This window comes from Zeus faber, assembly GCF_960531495.2.
Source record: "Zeus faber genome assembly, chromosome: 7".
In the NCBI taxonomy this organism is placed as follows: Eukaryota; Metazoa; Chordata; class Actinopteri; order Zeiformes; family Zeidae; genus Zeus; species Zeus faber.
In genome coordinates this window covers 32,797,263-32,815,005 of record NC_137203.1, presented here as the reverse complement: position 1 = coordinate 32,815,005, position 17,743 = coordinate 32,797,263, and the positions used below count along the sequence as shown (strand labels likewise).

The 17,743-nt window shown below is 40.5% G+C and overlaps 1 protein-coding gene across 1 annotated transcript in view; it reads left to right on the top strand.

The window, feature by feature from the left end:
- golph3a (golgi phosphoprotein 3a) overlaps positions 1-16,681 on the top strand; it is a 28,601-nt gene extending 11,920 nt beyond the window's left edge. Inside the window, exons 2-4 of the mRNA XM_080003425.1 lie at positions 8,303-8,434; positions 10,787-10,901; positions 12,977-16,681. Of these exons, the coding sequence (XP_079859551.1) occupies positions 8,303-8,434; positions 10,787-10,901; positions 12,977-13,401 (672 nt within the window). The 3' untranslated portion in view covers positions 13,402-16,681. The remainder of the gene's footprint in view (positions 1-8,302; positions 8,435-10,786; positions 10,902-12,976) is intronic.
- The last annotated feature ends 1,062 nt before the right edge of the window (positions 16,682-17,743 follow it).

Genomic DNA, 17,743 nt, shown 5'->3' with positions numbered 1-17,743 from the left:
ATTTCGATCAACTTTTGATTAAAAATCAGAATCACCATTGGAATTCTGTTTTATCAGGTTCAAAATAGGCTTGGTCGAACATGGAAAAATTCCAATCACCAATTGCTGTGGGGCAGCGATCGGCGATATGATTTTATTGGGCCCGTGCACGGTGGCATATGGGCATGGTGGGGTTCGCATGCACATAGAACATAATGTAATGTGGCAAGTACAGGATTGGATGGTACAGGATTCATTATTTACAAGTAAATGATTTACACAAACATCCAGTTTTTACTAAATTAAGTCCCATAGCAATGGAAACCAATTGGGAGACGTGCGTCCCGACAGTGGGGCTGCACAGGTTTTTTTGGAACAGTTCGGAGTAAGGACTTGGACGGTCCCTTAACTCAGTTGTGTTTTAAAAATGTTGTTTCTTACATGTAGGAAACAACATTTTTAGACCCCACGGTGCCCTTCTTATCAGGTGCGTTTTTTTTTAATGAATGGGTATCGAGGTAGTGGATTGTCTGGGCAGGAAATATTCATTAGGAATTCCTCATGAACCTCGAACCTCGGCACACCTGCAAAGTGCGCAAAGCGGAGTGCAGATCACGGACGTCGCGATGTGGCGTCTCCTCCCAGTTACCTGCACTCCACTGTGCTGCCCCATTTGCCCAGAGCGGAAAAATGCCTAGAACCAGAGCTGGGGGTCCATGTGCCTTTTCTTTTTTTTGTGCACCTGCTGAAAGTTTCTGTACGGGACTGTAGAGGGAAAGTGAGACCTGATCGCTAGTGGTTACTGGTCACCCCCTCTTCCTCTCTCTCTGCTCCAGTTTCAGAACATGGTAAACAACACTTACACATTTCAATTCTGACTTCAAGACTTCCTGACTTCTGAATTCCAGAGCTAGTTTTGTTGCTGTTGAAATACAAAGAACTGGTTCCACATTAGGCACTGGCTCCGAACCAACCCTCAAAATGCCTTGGTGGAAAAGGGGCCTAAAATAACTGCAGGAAACAGTTCTGAATTATTTCTGTCAGTTCTTTAGGTCCGTTCACCGATTCGTTCTCAAACGACTTCTCGCACTAGCTGTTGGCGGAAGGCGGAGACTCAAACAAACTAATCGTTTTGGTTGAGGATTCAGTTCATTTCGTTCACACTTAAAAGATTCGGTCAAAAAGATTGAATCATTCATGAACAACCAAACACTATTGTGCACGGCCATATGCACCAATCAATATGGCACTTCAGATTTTGGTTAATACTTTGTCGAACGATAGGTTTTTTTTTCAGGGCAAATACAGGCTATTAGTTATCAAGGAGACAGATAACCCAAATCCATTAACACCTGTTTAATTAAATACTAGAAATTTAGAAAATAGAACATTTCAACATTATATTTTGAAAAATAAAGCGCAGGGAGCTCCCTAGCAGCATTTCTTGTAAACTGAATTGAAATTTTGAATAGATAAAAATAATGAATTAAACAGCTCCCCAAAACAGTTCAATTTTACTGTTTACAAACGTTTGTAATTTTTTTTCCCTGTCAAAATGCATAAATACATAAAACCAGTAAAATTTCAGTTACAATTGTAACCCTTCTCTCCAAGTCTCTTTCCCTTACCTCAGTCTCTCTACCTCTCTGCCTGTCTCTCCGTCTCTCTCCTAACCCCTCTCTCATAATCGGATGGGATGTGTTCCCGCTATATTCTCACAATGTATTTTGACTTTAATCTTGGAATTCCTTTACTTTATAAAACTTTATTCTCAAAATTTAATTGAGACTTTAAACTTGGAATTCCAAGTTTATTCTCGAAACCAGGTGTTTTTATTTTTTTGGGTGGTCCTAACACCTAACTTTTCCGTAAACTTCAGCACAGAATATTGTGATGTTTATTTCAACTTCAGCAACATCAGCATTCTTACCTTTGAAAAACAGCCTCTTGTCTCAACCATCTCTCTCTCTCTCTCTCTCTCTCTCTCTCTCTCTCTCTCTCTCTCTCTCTCTCTCTCTCTCTCTGTGTGTGTTCCTCTTTCCCACATCCGTCCCACAAATACGGAGTACAGTGTTGATTGGCTATTTACTCCCGATGTATAACCAATCCGATAATGCAGGACTACGGCAATATTTTACGGCATGGTGCTTTACATTATCTGCATTTGGGAGCGAGTTTGAATAAACATTGAGTAACCTGGTGCTCGCTCCGGGAAATAAATCATTGGATGGATAATGGATTATTGCAGTATTTGCCCGTCTGCTACCGTGCTGCAACAACATAAGGGGAGGGTAACTACTAGGGATGCAATCACACACGGTTTGTAATCGAACCGTTTGGTACGTCCCCTACCATTCAATACGCACACGTGAACATATTACGGTATCACATTAGAAGTCCACCGGAAGCGTTGGCGCAGTGTACGGGCACGGCGTGCCGTATGTACGACTTTCTATTGAATGCACTGCATCCACCGGCCACATCAGCGGTGCGGTATTTCTCTATTTTTTTTATTTATTAATTTTTTTTCAACCACATGCGACTACGTAGCCTTTTCATTATAAACCCAAGATAAAACTAGATAGAAATGTTTTTGTAAAGAGTGCTATCAATGAAGGTTTCCAGTCAGAAAATAACCCCTGGCTGTGTCCCTAAGAGAAAGTCGGGGAGAAAGCATCCCCATTACACATAGTTTCGTTCCCTACCGTTCCATACACAGTTGTTTCGTTTCATAAGGAGATGTAAAATAACAAAACACATTGTTTTGGTGCGCTGATCGCAGGCACTCCATCGCTGGTGCGCACATCACTGGCACGCGCATCATTGGTGCTTTCGGAGAGGGAGACAGGTGTGCAAAATGTGCTCCAATTGCTCCCTGTCCGCGCCCCCCTCGGGATGGTGCCCTAGGCCTATCTTGCCTAAAGGCAGAGCCAGCCCTGCTAGTTATTAAAGGCAGACTACTATAAACATTATTATTATTTTTATTTTATTTTTTTTACACCTTTATTATCCCAACTAAAATTTTTTTTATTCATGAATGTTCCTACATATAACCCCTTCGGGGTTTTAACCCTAATAATAAAGCAGCTTGCCATTAGCTTGGCAGATCCAGCTTGCATAGCGTTATATTACTGATTTACGAAGGGACAGGGGAAAAAGCCCTTTTAACATAAATTTTTCGAGTCGAATTCAAGTCTGCCAAAGTATTTAATGTTCACAAGAGTCAGTGCCCTCCAAAAGCATGGTAACAATAGAGTGACACTTTTTTTTTTTTTTTTTTTGCTATATATTTTCGATTTGGATTTGAGGTCAAAATACTTGAGGCAAAGGCAAGACTGTCATCTTTTATTTTCGATCCAAAACTTAAGATACCCGATAACATTAACCTTTTAATGGTCACTAACATAAATTCAGGACATTTCCCATTCCTCAACTCTCTTGGACCGGCTGATACTTATCTATAGCCATGTGGTCGCTCGGCAAAGGATTATTACCATGTAGGATACGATTGCTGCCTGGTAGCAATAACAGTTTTCTGTAATTGAGTATATTTATATTATTAATAATAATAAATAATAATATATAATTTGAAGCTCACTCTTTAAACCCAAGAGTACCTGTCAATTCTAAAAGGTAAATCACATTGAGTTCAACATAATCTAAAAGTTACCAGGTGCTTGTGGTGTTCAAAGAACATAACATTATGGACCATAATTTTGAATGCAAATTGACAATGGGAACCTCAAATCTCCATCCACTAAAATGCAGATTTTTAAAAATGTGCAGATAGTACATCCAAAAGCTGCATTTTTCTACTAAAACTGCAACGTGGGGCCTCTTCATCTGGAGTTTGCACTTCTGATGCTTGAACATAATGTTTTCAGCCACCAAAACTCACCACAGCTTGCATAATTGGCTCATGTGATTTCATGACATTCATATTGATGAGGGCTGAACAATTTTGGGAAAATCCAACTGGGTTTTTGTTCTTTTTCTTTTATTTTTCTTTTATTTTTTAGACCAATATTGCAATTTAGTATGCAATTTTTATTTTTAATTTCCTTATCTTCTGTTTTATTCACTAAACATAAGCAATAAATCTTTCTGTAGTATGACCAACACAACATTGGATACAGTCAACTATCGTCACATCAGTGCTTTACTTTGTTGAATCATTCCCAACTTTACCTGATAACTTTATCTGTTTTTGTATTACGGATTTTGGATTGTTCACACTGTGATTTCCCTATAACTTGGCTTTTAACCCTCACTTGAACTGTTTTTTTTGGATATTGGAACATGGACTTTGGCTTGGCTAGCGCTTGGCTAGCACTAGTTAGCCTTTTAGCTTAGCATATTGCTAACTATGCCGGCGTCGATGCCTACCTCATTGAAGTATGAGAACTGTTTGCGCCTGGTCAATGGACTGAGCACTCTAGAGAAGTCGATCTTTAAAGACATCCACAGCCTGCATGTGGATGTGAAGAAGAAGAAGGATTTTGTGCATCTGACCGCCAGCGTTCAGACTAAGCACATCTCCTGGTCCATGTCTCCAGCTGTGATTGGACCGGACTTTGACACCACTCTACATTGGCCCGGATCCATTCTTGCTGTGGGTGAGTGATGCCGGAGACTTTCCGGCTGGAGAAAGATTCCAAGCCCTGGAGCCCCTAGGCAATGTCAGGGATATGCGGGGGGGATCGCAGTCCACTGTGGCGCAAAGTCGTAATTATCACGCCCCCTTAATGCTAATCATAATAGTATAATTCAAGTTCCTAAACAACCTCTGTTAGTTCTGCAGCTGCTGTCTGTAAACCTGTAAACTTTGGTCTTTTACACATCGGATCTCTCAATAACAAATCCTTTTTATGTCATGATTTTATTACTTTCAATTATTTGGATCTTTTCATTATCACAGAGACCTGGTTAAGTCGGGAGACCGCAGTCACCTTATTGAAGCAATCCACCCAGATTTTAAATTTCTCCACCAACCCAGGCTCTCAGGCAGGGGCTCTCATTTCACATAGCAGTTTTACATAATTTGAACATCTTGGTTTTATGCTTAACTCCTAAGGACCCAGTGATCATTTTAATAATGTATAGACCGCCGAGACCAAATCATGTTTTTAACCAAGAATTTGCTGAGTTATCTCATTTTATGTCAAATTATGACAAAATTCTGATTTTAGGTGATTTTAACATGTCTTCTGCCCCAGCCACACTTTTATTACTGGTTTTATGGATGTTCTTGACTCTTTAACCTTACTCAAACAGTACGAGAACCTAAACATTCTAAGGGCATTACCCTTGAATTAACAGTGGTCTCAGCACTGAAAACATTGAGACAAAGGATATGTGTGTCCGATCACAAAGCGGTTTTATTCAGCGTGGTCTTATTCCAATTTTTTATCACTCACAGCAATCCTGTCCGCCGCCGTGTTTTAAACTATGACAGCGAGTAAGTTTTCTGAGCTTTTCAATGCTGCTTCACCTTTAATTGCCTTTATCCAAATTTAAACACAGAGGTGCTCGTCTCCTATTTTAATGACACCTGTCTGACTGTTGTGGACTTTGTCGCCCCATACAAGGACAGAAAGTCAAATAAAACATCCAAGCCCTGGCTTAATATATCCACGCAGCACCCAAAGAGACACTGTAAGAGAAAGGAACAGAAATGGAAGAGCGTGGTTTAAACGTATTTTAAGAGATCTGGAAAGACGCTATGCACAATTATCAAAGGGCAGTCAAAGAAGCAAGAGCAATCTTCTCTAACCTGATTGTTTCAAACCATTCCAACCCCAGAATTGTATTTAAGGGAATAGACTCCATCATCACCCCCCCCCCCCCCCCCGCCATTATAATCAGGTGTCTAATCAGCTACTATTATATATACTGCGCTTTCCTGTAGGCCAGGTCTACATGTTATGATGAGATGAATTGATATGAATATATCCATGGTGCGCCTATCTCGCCTATTGGAAGAGCCTGCCCTGGACAGCCCAATTGGTAAGATTGTGTAACAAACACGTTTATTTATTAATTTTTTTAATCATAGCCTTGGCGATTTGAAAATTGTGTTCTGTTAAATTGTGGTTTGGTTGGTTTGAATTTGATTGATCGTTCAGCCCTAGTATTGACCTCCTATGTTCAATACTGCTTAGACTAGGAGAAATTGTTTACTTGTGGTTGAACGTAAAAATAAAAACTATTTCCTGTGCCATGCAACTGGTTATCTGGACTCTGTGCTCGCCTACTAATTTAATTAGACCTTTGCACACACCCCCACCCCCCTTTTTAGTAAGGCTGTTTGCTTGTCCTACATGCTGTCCTTTTTCTGTGAATTGTAACGTTCTGCGGATATTTTGTTCACCACAAAGGGCACTTTTCAAATTTATACTAACGTGCATTTTTTTTTTTTTTTTTTTACGACTGCTTGTTAATGTGACAAACACACCCGTTATACACCCGTGGTGTGACCTGCATTGCCTTAAAACTGTTTGCATTGTGCATCCAGGAACATTTAATGGTACTTTGGCTAAAGAAACTGCAGATCTCATTGTAGTAGATCAATTATGGTTCAAACCGTGAAAAATGGTGTGTTCTGATACAGCCTGAAGATAGATAGATAGATAGATAGATAGATAGATACAGTATATGCCTAAGAATTGATTGGGGTTGCGTGGTACACCAGTTCCAAAAAAGCACAGGGGTGACAAAAGATTTAAACAGGCTTACACTGCTTTCTATTTTAGCGAAATGGTGGTTGGCATCCATTGGGAAATAATGTTGTGTAACCACACCTCCATGTCAAACTATCGTTAGTTGTCATGTTAGTCATGTCACACAATCTCTCTTTTGTGCTGACCCAAATGGCTGTCAGGTTTGGTGGTGGGTGGGCTTACCTAGTTCTGGAACTGGCGGGAAACTTGAAAGGTGGGCGTGTTACACTGATTGGTAGCATGAGACCAGGAGTGAGCGAAAAGGACGTGGAACGTTTGCGACGTTTACGACCCATGCCAAACTAAATTATAAGTAATAATTGATTTTATCAATTTATGTTTTATTTTTAATGTTTTCTGCATTTTAATCTTGAACTTAATGTAAACAAGCTTGTTTGTGTATGCAACTGACTCAGTGCAAAGGAATAGGAGAACCATAGCATCGTGCTTATGGTGAAAACACCATTAAATACATTTTGATAAACATTATACTATAGGGGTTTTCGCACCAAACAGTTCTTGGGGAACTAGAAACTGGGAAGGACCCCCGAGAACTACAGTATATACCTTCAAGGGCTTTTTTTCCAGTTGCGTTCGCACTGCCAATAGGACCTCTGAAGTGACATAAGCCAATGGCGTTTCAGCGTGTGTTCAGTGTTGTATTTAATCCGTAACTTTCACTTATTTCACTTTATCAGTCCACCAAAATTTGTTTCAGAAAAAAATTTGAGACAAGTAATAAGCAATCCAGTTGCTGAATCTTCACTCAGATCTACGAGGCGTAATTTAAGTTCTGATTTTTGTAAGGCACAAGCACACAGGACACCGCACGCACATTTTTTGTTTCATTTAATTAACGTCAGAAAATAAATGAAATAAATACATCTGCAATAGAAATACTATTTTCATTGTTTTTTAATTTTATTGGTTATTTTTTTATTATGTGGGCCTGGTCCCCACCCAGAGTTATGCAACTTCACCAGGCGGAATGTCCTCAGTCTGACATGTCATGTCAGTCATGAGAACATACTAAATAAATTTAGATTTCTCTGATCACGTCTATAAACTCAAAATGATCGGATGACAATGTAAAATATGTTTAATAGTCAATGTTTTATTATGAACATACAATCGAATGAAAATGGAAATCGGCCACCCATTGGAAACATGCGCTCACCTGTCAAACTCTGAAGCTAAACAGCTACCTACTAATTGTGTTGACTGACTGCACTGAGCCCCCATAATTATCTGCTGGAAATATAACCTGCTCAGATCAGCTTTGCACATTTTGCAGCAAACAATTGTATTACAAGATTTCAAAGTAAAGTTTTCCCATACTTTTGATGTATTGGGTCATACTTTGGTTAAACATCAACTTTCACTTACCACAGCCACGGCTGCCTCAACCATCTTTCCAAAATAAACCTCTGCCCTTCACGGTGTCCGCAACTCCTACAAAATCCTCAAAATTCAAAGCTGAGGATGTCTTGCCAGAGCCCAAAGAAAGAAACATAGGCTACCCAAAATAGATTTTATATGAATCCCTTGTTTTTCTTTTAGTGAGATTATGTGCGTGTTTGACATGTGTTCTTGCTGGATTTCAGGGCTACACATCATTCTGGAATGACTGTATATCGTCAGGACTGCGGGGCTGTATGCTGATTGAGCTGGCCCTCAGAGGACGCCTGCAGCTGGAGGCCTGTGGTATGAGGAGGAAAAGCCTGCTGGCAAGAAAGGTAGGTTGATTGATTTTGGTGCCACGGTGGTGGCACGGTGGCGCAGTGCATTGCACTGCTGCCTCACAGCAAGAAGGTCCTGGGTTCGATTCCCGCCTGGGGCGCTGTTGGCACCGTGCTCCGGCGGGTTATCTTCCAAAAACAGGAGCCTTTCTGTGTGGAGTTTGCATGTTCTCCCCGTGCTCACATGGGGTTTCCTCCACCTCACGTCAGTAAGGACGCCCACCAAAAACATGCACCCATCATTGTCTGACCAGCGATGGACACTTATCACCTGCTCCCCGGGAGTGTCCACGTACGCTGCCCACTGCTCCTGGCTGTGCCCCCGGAGGAAGGACAAGCCAGGATGGGTCAAAAGCAGAGGAGCCATTTCACCGGCCACTATCAAGCGTGTGCATGTGTGTGTGTGTGCAAGCATGTGTTGTGGAGTGTCGTGTGATGATTAAAGACTGTTTCTGTTTCTTCTCTTCTGTTTCAACAGGGATTTTCTTAGGTTCCAAATTGGACCAACGTGCACACATTGTGCACCCATTTCTACATCACCAAATATTTAATCGGTTAATCAGTTATTCGGTCATAATCAGAGCAGCCTCTTTTGGCTGTTCTTCACTCGTGTAAAAAAGGTTGTTTATTGCAAAAACTGCAAATGGCACAAATATGGTTCATGGCTTTAATTAAACCATCGAGCTTTACCTTTTCTACCAACCAAGCAGAATTCACAAATGTAAAGAACATGTCAACGAAATTTCAAAGTCGTAAAGTCACAAGATGTAAAGTCACAATAAATCTTAAAATGCTGTGGAGAAAATGACCCCTGACAGTGATTCTTAACCTAGGCTACCTTGCTGTCTACAGCGTAAAGTAGTATTAAAATATTTTGTCAATATTAAATAAAGTAAATTCTAGCAGGTTGTCGAATTAACAATTGATTAGTATGGGTGTGAAAATGCCCAACAGCTTGTGTGCCAGTCCAATCTTGTTTCCGCCTGCAATGACCGGGATTTTTCCATTTGCATATTGGGATCCAACTACAGTGCTGAGAATAAAAAGGATGATTTCAAGTTTAAATTTTTTTTAATTAAATATATAGATTAATGGCAAATTATAATTCACATACATCCTTATATTCCTGTCTTGAATCAATCATTGACGTAAATCTGGCTTGGCATATTTTTACGTTTGGCATACTGTAGTTTTACTTATAATGCTGACCATTTTACCTCAGATTAACAATGACAACAATCATATTTAGCAAATCCAAACAATTGTTTATTACATTGGTTTTAAATGTTTTTTCACCGGAAATCCAAGCTTTCTTAAATCACTTGTGAACTTAAAGCCTGCTAGTAAGCAGAATTAAATTTGCACGTCAACAAGTATCGTAAAATAACATATTACTAAACAAATTTAACATTGGTGCCAGAGGGTGCTTGGCAGGGAATTTGCAAGTTCTTCTCTTCACCTGTTAAGTGTGCCTTACTTGTGACACTTGTTACAAGCATGAATAAAAAGATTGATTCCTATGGGTCTTATGGTCTCTCTCTCCCCCTAGGTCATATTTTTAAAGTACTTCACCATACTCTTGAGACTGTTAAACATTTGATAATATATAATAAGGTCTTTCATGTTACCGCTCACCACAAAGTTAGAACTCAAGAGTTATGAATTTGCACTCTTATTGTGATTGAAATGCAACGGTTCACAAGGCAAGGCTGTAATTGCCATGTTTCTACAGCATGCCAAATCTTACAGGTTGATACCTACCTGCTTCCCATTAACGCCGACAGCCTTTTCACAGAGTCGAGGCAGGCTGTCCATAGGAAACCTATTCCACCACTTAAAGGCAATTTCTGTTATAACCGTTCCCACAGAATTTCATTCTAGTAGCTGCTTTCGGAAAATCTGATTTTGATGTGTTAGTCAATCACATTCCATTTAGTTTCTAACCAACAAGCTAGCTTCCCCTTTGTTAGTAGCACATCAAAATGTGCTTTGACCATGCTTTACTGATATTCTCTCTAACTCTGTAAATTCCATGGGCCAACAGACCGCTCAGAAACATACATGAAAGCAACTCTTTATTTAATCTCCCATAAGTATTGCGTGTCGACTATATAATTTGACGTAATTTATCAGTTGTCAATTGGGGCAAAGGTTCACTGCAACATGTCTAGCAGATGCCTATGGTATTGCAAGCACATGAACCAAGTAAAATCCAATCCCATTGACTCAAATTAGCTTTATGCAGCATTAAATTCTGTTTAATGGAGTTTCATGTACTTTCTCACCTCTATATCCATGTTGAACATGGCTGCCAACTTCCATTTGACTGCCGTTGTATTTCCTCACTAGGTAATCTGCAAGTCAGACGCTCCAACGGGGGATGTTCTCCTGGACGAGGCCCTAAAACACATCAAAGAGACCCAGCCACCAGAAACGGTGCAGAGCTGGATCGAGCTGCTCAGTGGTGAGCTCACTCTCTCCTCTCCCAGCTACAACGCATCCTTCATTTGGGACAGTGCCAAATTAGTCCAGAGTTAATGCATTTTTCCAAGGCAACTTACACTAAATACAGTTAGTAGTAGGGTTGATTTGTCAACATCACTGGTGTTTTCCTTCTATGGGCTAGGCGTCATTGAAAACTTTCAGTACAGATACCAGTTGCCAAACCAGAGTTTCTGCAGGTCCCTATAAAAGTATAGTATTAATAGATGTATTCAAGTAGGGGTGTGCGATATAACTATATTAGACTGAGAGCGATTAAAATGTCTCCACGATCTGCCTTTACAGAGAGATCGCTTGTATTGTGCTACAATGCACATTCTATCAGTTGCAGTTTATGGTTCATTATTTATTATTTGCTATTTGCTTGTACGTGATTTGTAAATCAGGAATCCAGTTGTCACAGGGCTTAATTTGTTTCGTTCAATTAGTAAACGGGAAAAAATATATATAATCTAACATAAAACACACTTTCTATTTGTTCCACGGGGAACGTGGAAGTGCAGCGGAGAAAGTTTTTTTTTTTTTTCTTTTTTTGTAAATTAATACAAGATGGGATAATAGGATGATCCTATACTGTATTTGTTAAATAAAATACAGAAACCTCTCACTTTGATAATAACATTAAGAGCCAAGTGGGGTGAGACTCCGTATGTTGCAGCGGTTGCGTGGGTTATAAGGTCATGGATCGTGATCCTGCCTGCCATATCGCCCACCCCTAAATCAGTTTAACAAATGTTAGGCCCAAAAGACGCAGAGTCTCCTGCGATTTTATAAGTTCTTCTGCACCAGCCTACCACTGAACAGAACAAGCCTTCATCTTTACCGGCGCCACTTGCCTGCCTTGATTAACCTAAACCAGTTTATACTTGCCTGTAGAAAGAAATCCAAGAAAATCTTTAGTACTTACCTGTCTGAAATTCTGTAGGGAAAAAAAAAAAGTAGTGGTTCAATTTGACACAACCTAATCACTTACCTATATGATTCTATATGACCTAAAGGAAAGTGTTAAGTCATGTCGTTCATAACCTGCCCTATTTCTAGCCAATACCTATCTCTGCCCTGTACTAAATATTATATTTCTTGCCTGCAATACTTAATTGAATAAGGAAATCCTAGTCTTAATTAGATTTAAAATGTATCTTAAAAAGGTACTTTAAAAGTATTAAATTTAACCCCCTGATACCTGCAGACACCGTGTTAATAAAACAGGGTGTTTTGTATACAAGATACTAAGTTAAAGCTCATATGCTGCTTTTTAAGGTGCAGTGTGTAGAATTTAGTGGCATATAGCGGTGAGGTTACAGAATGCCAACCAACTGAATTGGCGGTGCAACATGGCGACCTCCAGCCAAGAGACAGTGGCCGTGAAAAACGCGAAAAGCCCACTCTAGAGCCAGTGTTTGTCCATTCTGGGCTCAGGAAACATAACGGGGCAACATGGCGGCCTCCATGGAGCATACCCGCATCCATGTCGATAAAATGGCTCATTCAAGCTAACGAAAACACGATTCTTATTTTCTTGGGATTATACGCTAGCTAAAACATACTTGTGAATATTTTATTCAATTTCTGCCAAGTCCGTTCCGTAAATTCTACACACTGGCCCTTTAAATCAGCTCTGCCTCGCTTCTGGGGGGAAAAAAAAAAAGAAAGAAAAAAAAAAAAACTATTGCAATGAAAAGAAATGTCCTGGACACATTTACTCTTATTGTACTTTCTGTATTGTTTTATTGTTTTGCTTACTGGCTTGAAGAGATAAATTCTGTAATATTTTGGTATGCCATACTATTAAGACAATTCTGTCAATAACATAAAAGTATCTTAATTTGATTCCCAACACTGCCTTTTTTTATTTACCATTTATTTGTGCTCGTCATAACTCCTCCATAAAGACACATGTATCACTAGAGTCCTTACGAACAGGTTGAATGGTGTTCGGGGGGAAAAAGGTTTTTGACAGTCATAAAATGTCCTTGTCTTCTCTCCATGGACTCTGCATTAACTGTGTGTGCGTGTTTGTGTGCGCGCGTGTGTCAGGGGAGACGTGGAACCCCCTTAAGCTGCACTACCAGCTGCGGAATGTCCGTGAGCGTCTGGCCAAGAACCTGGTGGAGAAGGGCGTGCTGACCACAGAGAAGCAGAACTTTCTGCTCTTTGACATGACCACCCACCCGCTGACCAACAGCGGCATCAAGCAGCGGCTGGTGCGCAAGGTGCAGGAGGCAGTGCTGGAGCGCTGGGTGAACGACGCCCAGCGCATGGACAAGCGCCTGCTGGCGCTACTCTTCCTGGCGCACTCGTCGGATGTGCTAGAGAATGCCTTCGCACCGCTTCTGGACGAGCAGTACGACCTGGCCATGAAGCGTGTGCGGCAGCTGCTGGACCTGGAGCCCGAGGGCGAAGCCGCCAAGCCCAACACCAACGAGCTGCTGTGGGCCGTGGTCGCCGCCTTCACCAAGTGAGGCAAGGATGGGGGTGCCATGGCTGCCCCCCCCAGTGGCCATGGGGGTGGATGTCATTACAGGAACCACAATGGGCAGTGCGGCATTGGCAGCCCCTGGTGGTGTGGGGGGGGGGGGGGTGTATTGAGAGTAAGTAGCAAAAACAAAATGGTAGCGGCTGGGACTGAGAGAATGAATACTGGACCCCAAGACAGTGACTTGACTGACTGGAGTCTAAACTAACCCCTCACTGCCTCTGCTTTAGGAATGGCCTGCTGCTCCTGATGCCTGCTTTTTTTCCATTTTCCACTCTATTTGCCCTCTGTAGATAAAAACCCTCCTTGTATACCCTCCTCCCCGCCAGAAGTCTCATTTATCTGCTCATCATCTTTCCTTTCTTTTTTTTTCCCTAAGAAAAAGAAAATAAACAGACCTTTTTGGAACTATAAGTGGTGGGTAATGATTTGTGCACCAGACAGAAAGCAAAGTGTTGATTCTTGTACATCTTTTTTCTTTTCTCTTTCTGCTTCCCACCCCTTAACCAACCCAGTTTGCTGTGTTTCAACCCAGGCTTTATTAAATTGTTGCTCCCGTCATTTATAACCATTCGTAGCTCATCCCTGCTGAACTCATTACTATAAAGTAACTTTTCATTGTCTCTTCCAGGCGGTCCAATTGGGCAAAGGCTTAAATGTAAAATCTCCTTTTAAAAAAAACAGGTTTCAAAGAGCAGTAATTTCATGTTTTATTTAGAACTGCTTTTTTGCAGCTGTCACAGTACATCCACAGTACGTGGGAATAAAGCAGTGCAACTTCCTGTATGGAGTCGCTTACGTTGGTGCCAATAGAGCCGAACAAGCCCATTTGCGAACAAAAATAACAAAGGCTCTTTTGACAATATTGTGAGCGTCCCATTTTCCTAAAGAGGATTTAACATTTTTGAGTACTTTAACTTTTGCTCGGTTGGACTGTGTTTTAAGTATGATGAGAAGCTGCAGCAGAGCGGTAAGTTTCCCAATATTAAATGTTCAGCGAGGTTGTGTATATGTAAGAGTGAGAAATGACGGGAAACAAAATTTTAACAAGGCTTGGGTTGGGGGGGGATAGCAAACATATCCTTTAATCTGTGACACCACATAAAGATGAGCACAGATCAGTGAGTATCTGAAATGGAAAAATCAAAATTTGCTCAGTAACATTTCCTCTGAAAAATTGAGACTGCTTTTTTTTTTTTTTTTAAGTAATTCTCCTGTTTGGGGAAGATGCTTGTTAGAATTAAGCCTCACACCTGCCACTTTGTCCAAGGAGCTGAATAGATGAGCGTCTCAGAAAGATTCACTGTCCAGATGAATTAAATGGATTCCCAGGTTTTTTGGTTGGGACGTGGGTTTGGGTGTAGTAATGGTCTGGGGTTGATTAAAGTGGCTCAAATTAATCCTGAGAGTGGATCCTGCTGCAATGATACATCAGACTCTAAACTTCATGGTTTCCTCAAGTAAGCTGGTATGTGATTGGCCTCGACCTCGACTATGAAGGTAGTTATCGCTTGTCTTAGTTGATTCAGGAGTTTTGTCTTTTGTTGTTTGTTTGGTTTGTCACATGTGCATGAATCCACATAAAAGGGGTGTTGCATTCATCAGATAATTAATTGAAAATACAAACACGTCCTGTGAGTGGGGGTGGACATTCATGAGAAGATAACTTTTACATGATTAAATTCTATGGCTGAAAATTAACACTGTTCCCACTTTTTCATGTGTGTATCAGTCTAGGCGTTCTATTTGTAGCATACCAATGAAAATGCATTGTTTTCAGTAACTGAACAGTATCAGTGTGAAGCTGGTAAAGCCCAAGTGTGATACTTGCCAACCTGATGTGAGTGTGACACGATATAAATGAACGAGATGTGCAATACTTGGTAGCGCCTGCATATGAACTTGATGCTTTATTTTTGGAAAACGTAGTACAAATGCACTTATAATAAATAAACTTCACTTAAAGTAACTTGCAGATTGGAAGCCGCATTCTAGTTATTAATAATCGCATGGTGGGGAAAGTAGTGGTGTCATTCAAAATTCTTTGAACGATGTGCATATTTGTAGATCTAAAGAAGGCATCTCTCAGCAAACGACAAAAATAATCACCCCCATTTCAAAGTAAGCTCAGGGCCTAAATGTGTTCTGCTTGCGCCATTCTCCCACTTTGTAGTATACCCCTCTAGACTGAACAAAAATTAGGGGGTAACTAGTTTTTGGGGGGCTTCTGATGGTGGAGGTCTGGGCCCAGACATTAAGGAGACCGCCCTATAATCACGGACCCTCTGAGGCCCCCAGGAGATTCATTGATTGATAAATATCTACTGGAATCCCTCAAGCCTCTGTCAACCCTGTGTTACACGACGGTAAAGTCAGTGGTTGGTACTGTGGACTCTATCAAGGACAATTCAGGTGGAGCGTTTGAATTGTAATTGGTGCGCATGACCGCCAATGCACTTCTAGTGTTTTCCAAAATTCCAAAGTGCACGATGCCGACTTGCAGTTGAAAGTTTCTCTCGCCTTTCTTCTTGTCTGTATGCTACGGAAATGGATTGGATCACAGGGAAAAAATATATGTATACTTTTATTTTTTTTTAGTTCTGGGATTCTAAGAATGGAATCAATTTTGAGCGGGGGAAAAAAGTCAGAATGCTGACTGCAAATTAATCTCAGAATTCTGAATTTAATCTCAGAATCCTCTTTTGCAGTATGTACCCCGAACTTGGTTGAGCGACTATTCTGTTTTCAGCACCATCCCATTCCGCATTTACCACCACCTCCAGTTCTCATTTGTTTGTTGGTTTTTGTTTCTAAAATGTTTTAAGGGTTTATTTCAAAATATAACAAATAATGGAAAAAAAAATACAAAAAAACTCAAGAGAGCCTTTGTACTCGATGCCATATCTTGCTCTTAAATTCCAATGAAATTGTGTTTCTGTATAATTCTCAGATGCTTAAATTGTGTTTCCACAGTTTTTCCACATCTTTCGTTCCTACATCTTTTTTAAATTCATGTATATTGCGTTAAAAGCGTTTATAGTTACTTTCCTACAATGTATGTAGCAGGTTTCAGTAGTGATCGGTCAAGGGGCAAAATCCGCAATATGAAGTTATTTTTTCTGCTTCTGGGAAGAAAAAAAAACACGGATTGTGGGGTATGAGAATACGTGAGATCATGTACTTGTAATTTTAATAAAGGGACCTCTAATCTGTGTACTTAATTTTACCATACAAGAAAAACAAATAAACTACAAGCTTGGAAGTGCCTACTTATATTGTAATTGCTTTGAAGTTTATTTGAAGCTTGATATTCGAAACCCTTGCATCTATGTATTATCACATTTATTTTGACAAACCTTCAGACTGGTTTGCGTGTTGATTCATGTTTGTTCTTCACCATCCAGGTATAGAGGCTGATTCCTCTCGAGAATGGGGTCTGATAAATCCTCATTCTGTTGACCTAACATCAAGAAATGTTTTTGTTTTTTTTTACGTTAAATGTCAGTGCATCTCATAAATATGGAACGTTTATAGTGGAGCGATAATAGACAATAGAATACTTCAATAAGGATCGAAATTGATTATGTGAAATTATATATGGCAATACATTTCATCAATAACACAGGGTGATCAATCTAGGGGCCGTATTGTCCATAATTTTTTTTATTAGTTTGCTGGATTTATTTATTTTTTTACATAATCATTCATTCCATTTGAGTGTGCGTGTGCGTGTGCATGCCACCTCCACGAGACAGTTATGTTATCAATCACCTGGCATCGTGTCTCCAACAACCTGCAAGAAGAAGGTATTGAACTTTTACCTATCTACCAAAATGGTGTACTTGCAAATGTGTACACATTTTTTCCAATGTGATGAAAGAAAAAAGATTCTTTGAGTCATTATGAGAAACTTTATTTAAATAATGATAGTATCTCAAAGTAATGACAAACTTTCTCGAAATAATGACCAAGTATCTCGAAGAAGAATCTTTAATTGTCACACAGCACACCACACTACAACACATGCACGCACACACATGCTTTAGATGGTGGCCAGTGAAATGAGGCCTCTGCATTTAACCCATCCTTGGCTTGTCCTTCCTCCGGGGGGGGGGCAGCCAGGAGCAGTGGGCAGCATTCCTGGACGTGCCCGGGGACCTGGTGACGAATGTCCATCGCTGGTCAGACGATGATGTGTGCATGTTTTTGGTGGGGGTCCTTACTGATGGTAGGTGGAGGAAACCCCATGTGAGCATGGGGAGAACATGCAAACTCCACACAGAAAGGCTCCTATTTGGGAGATAACCCACCCGGAGCACAGTGCCATC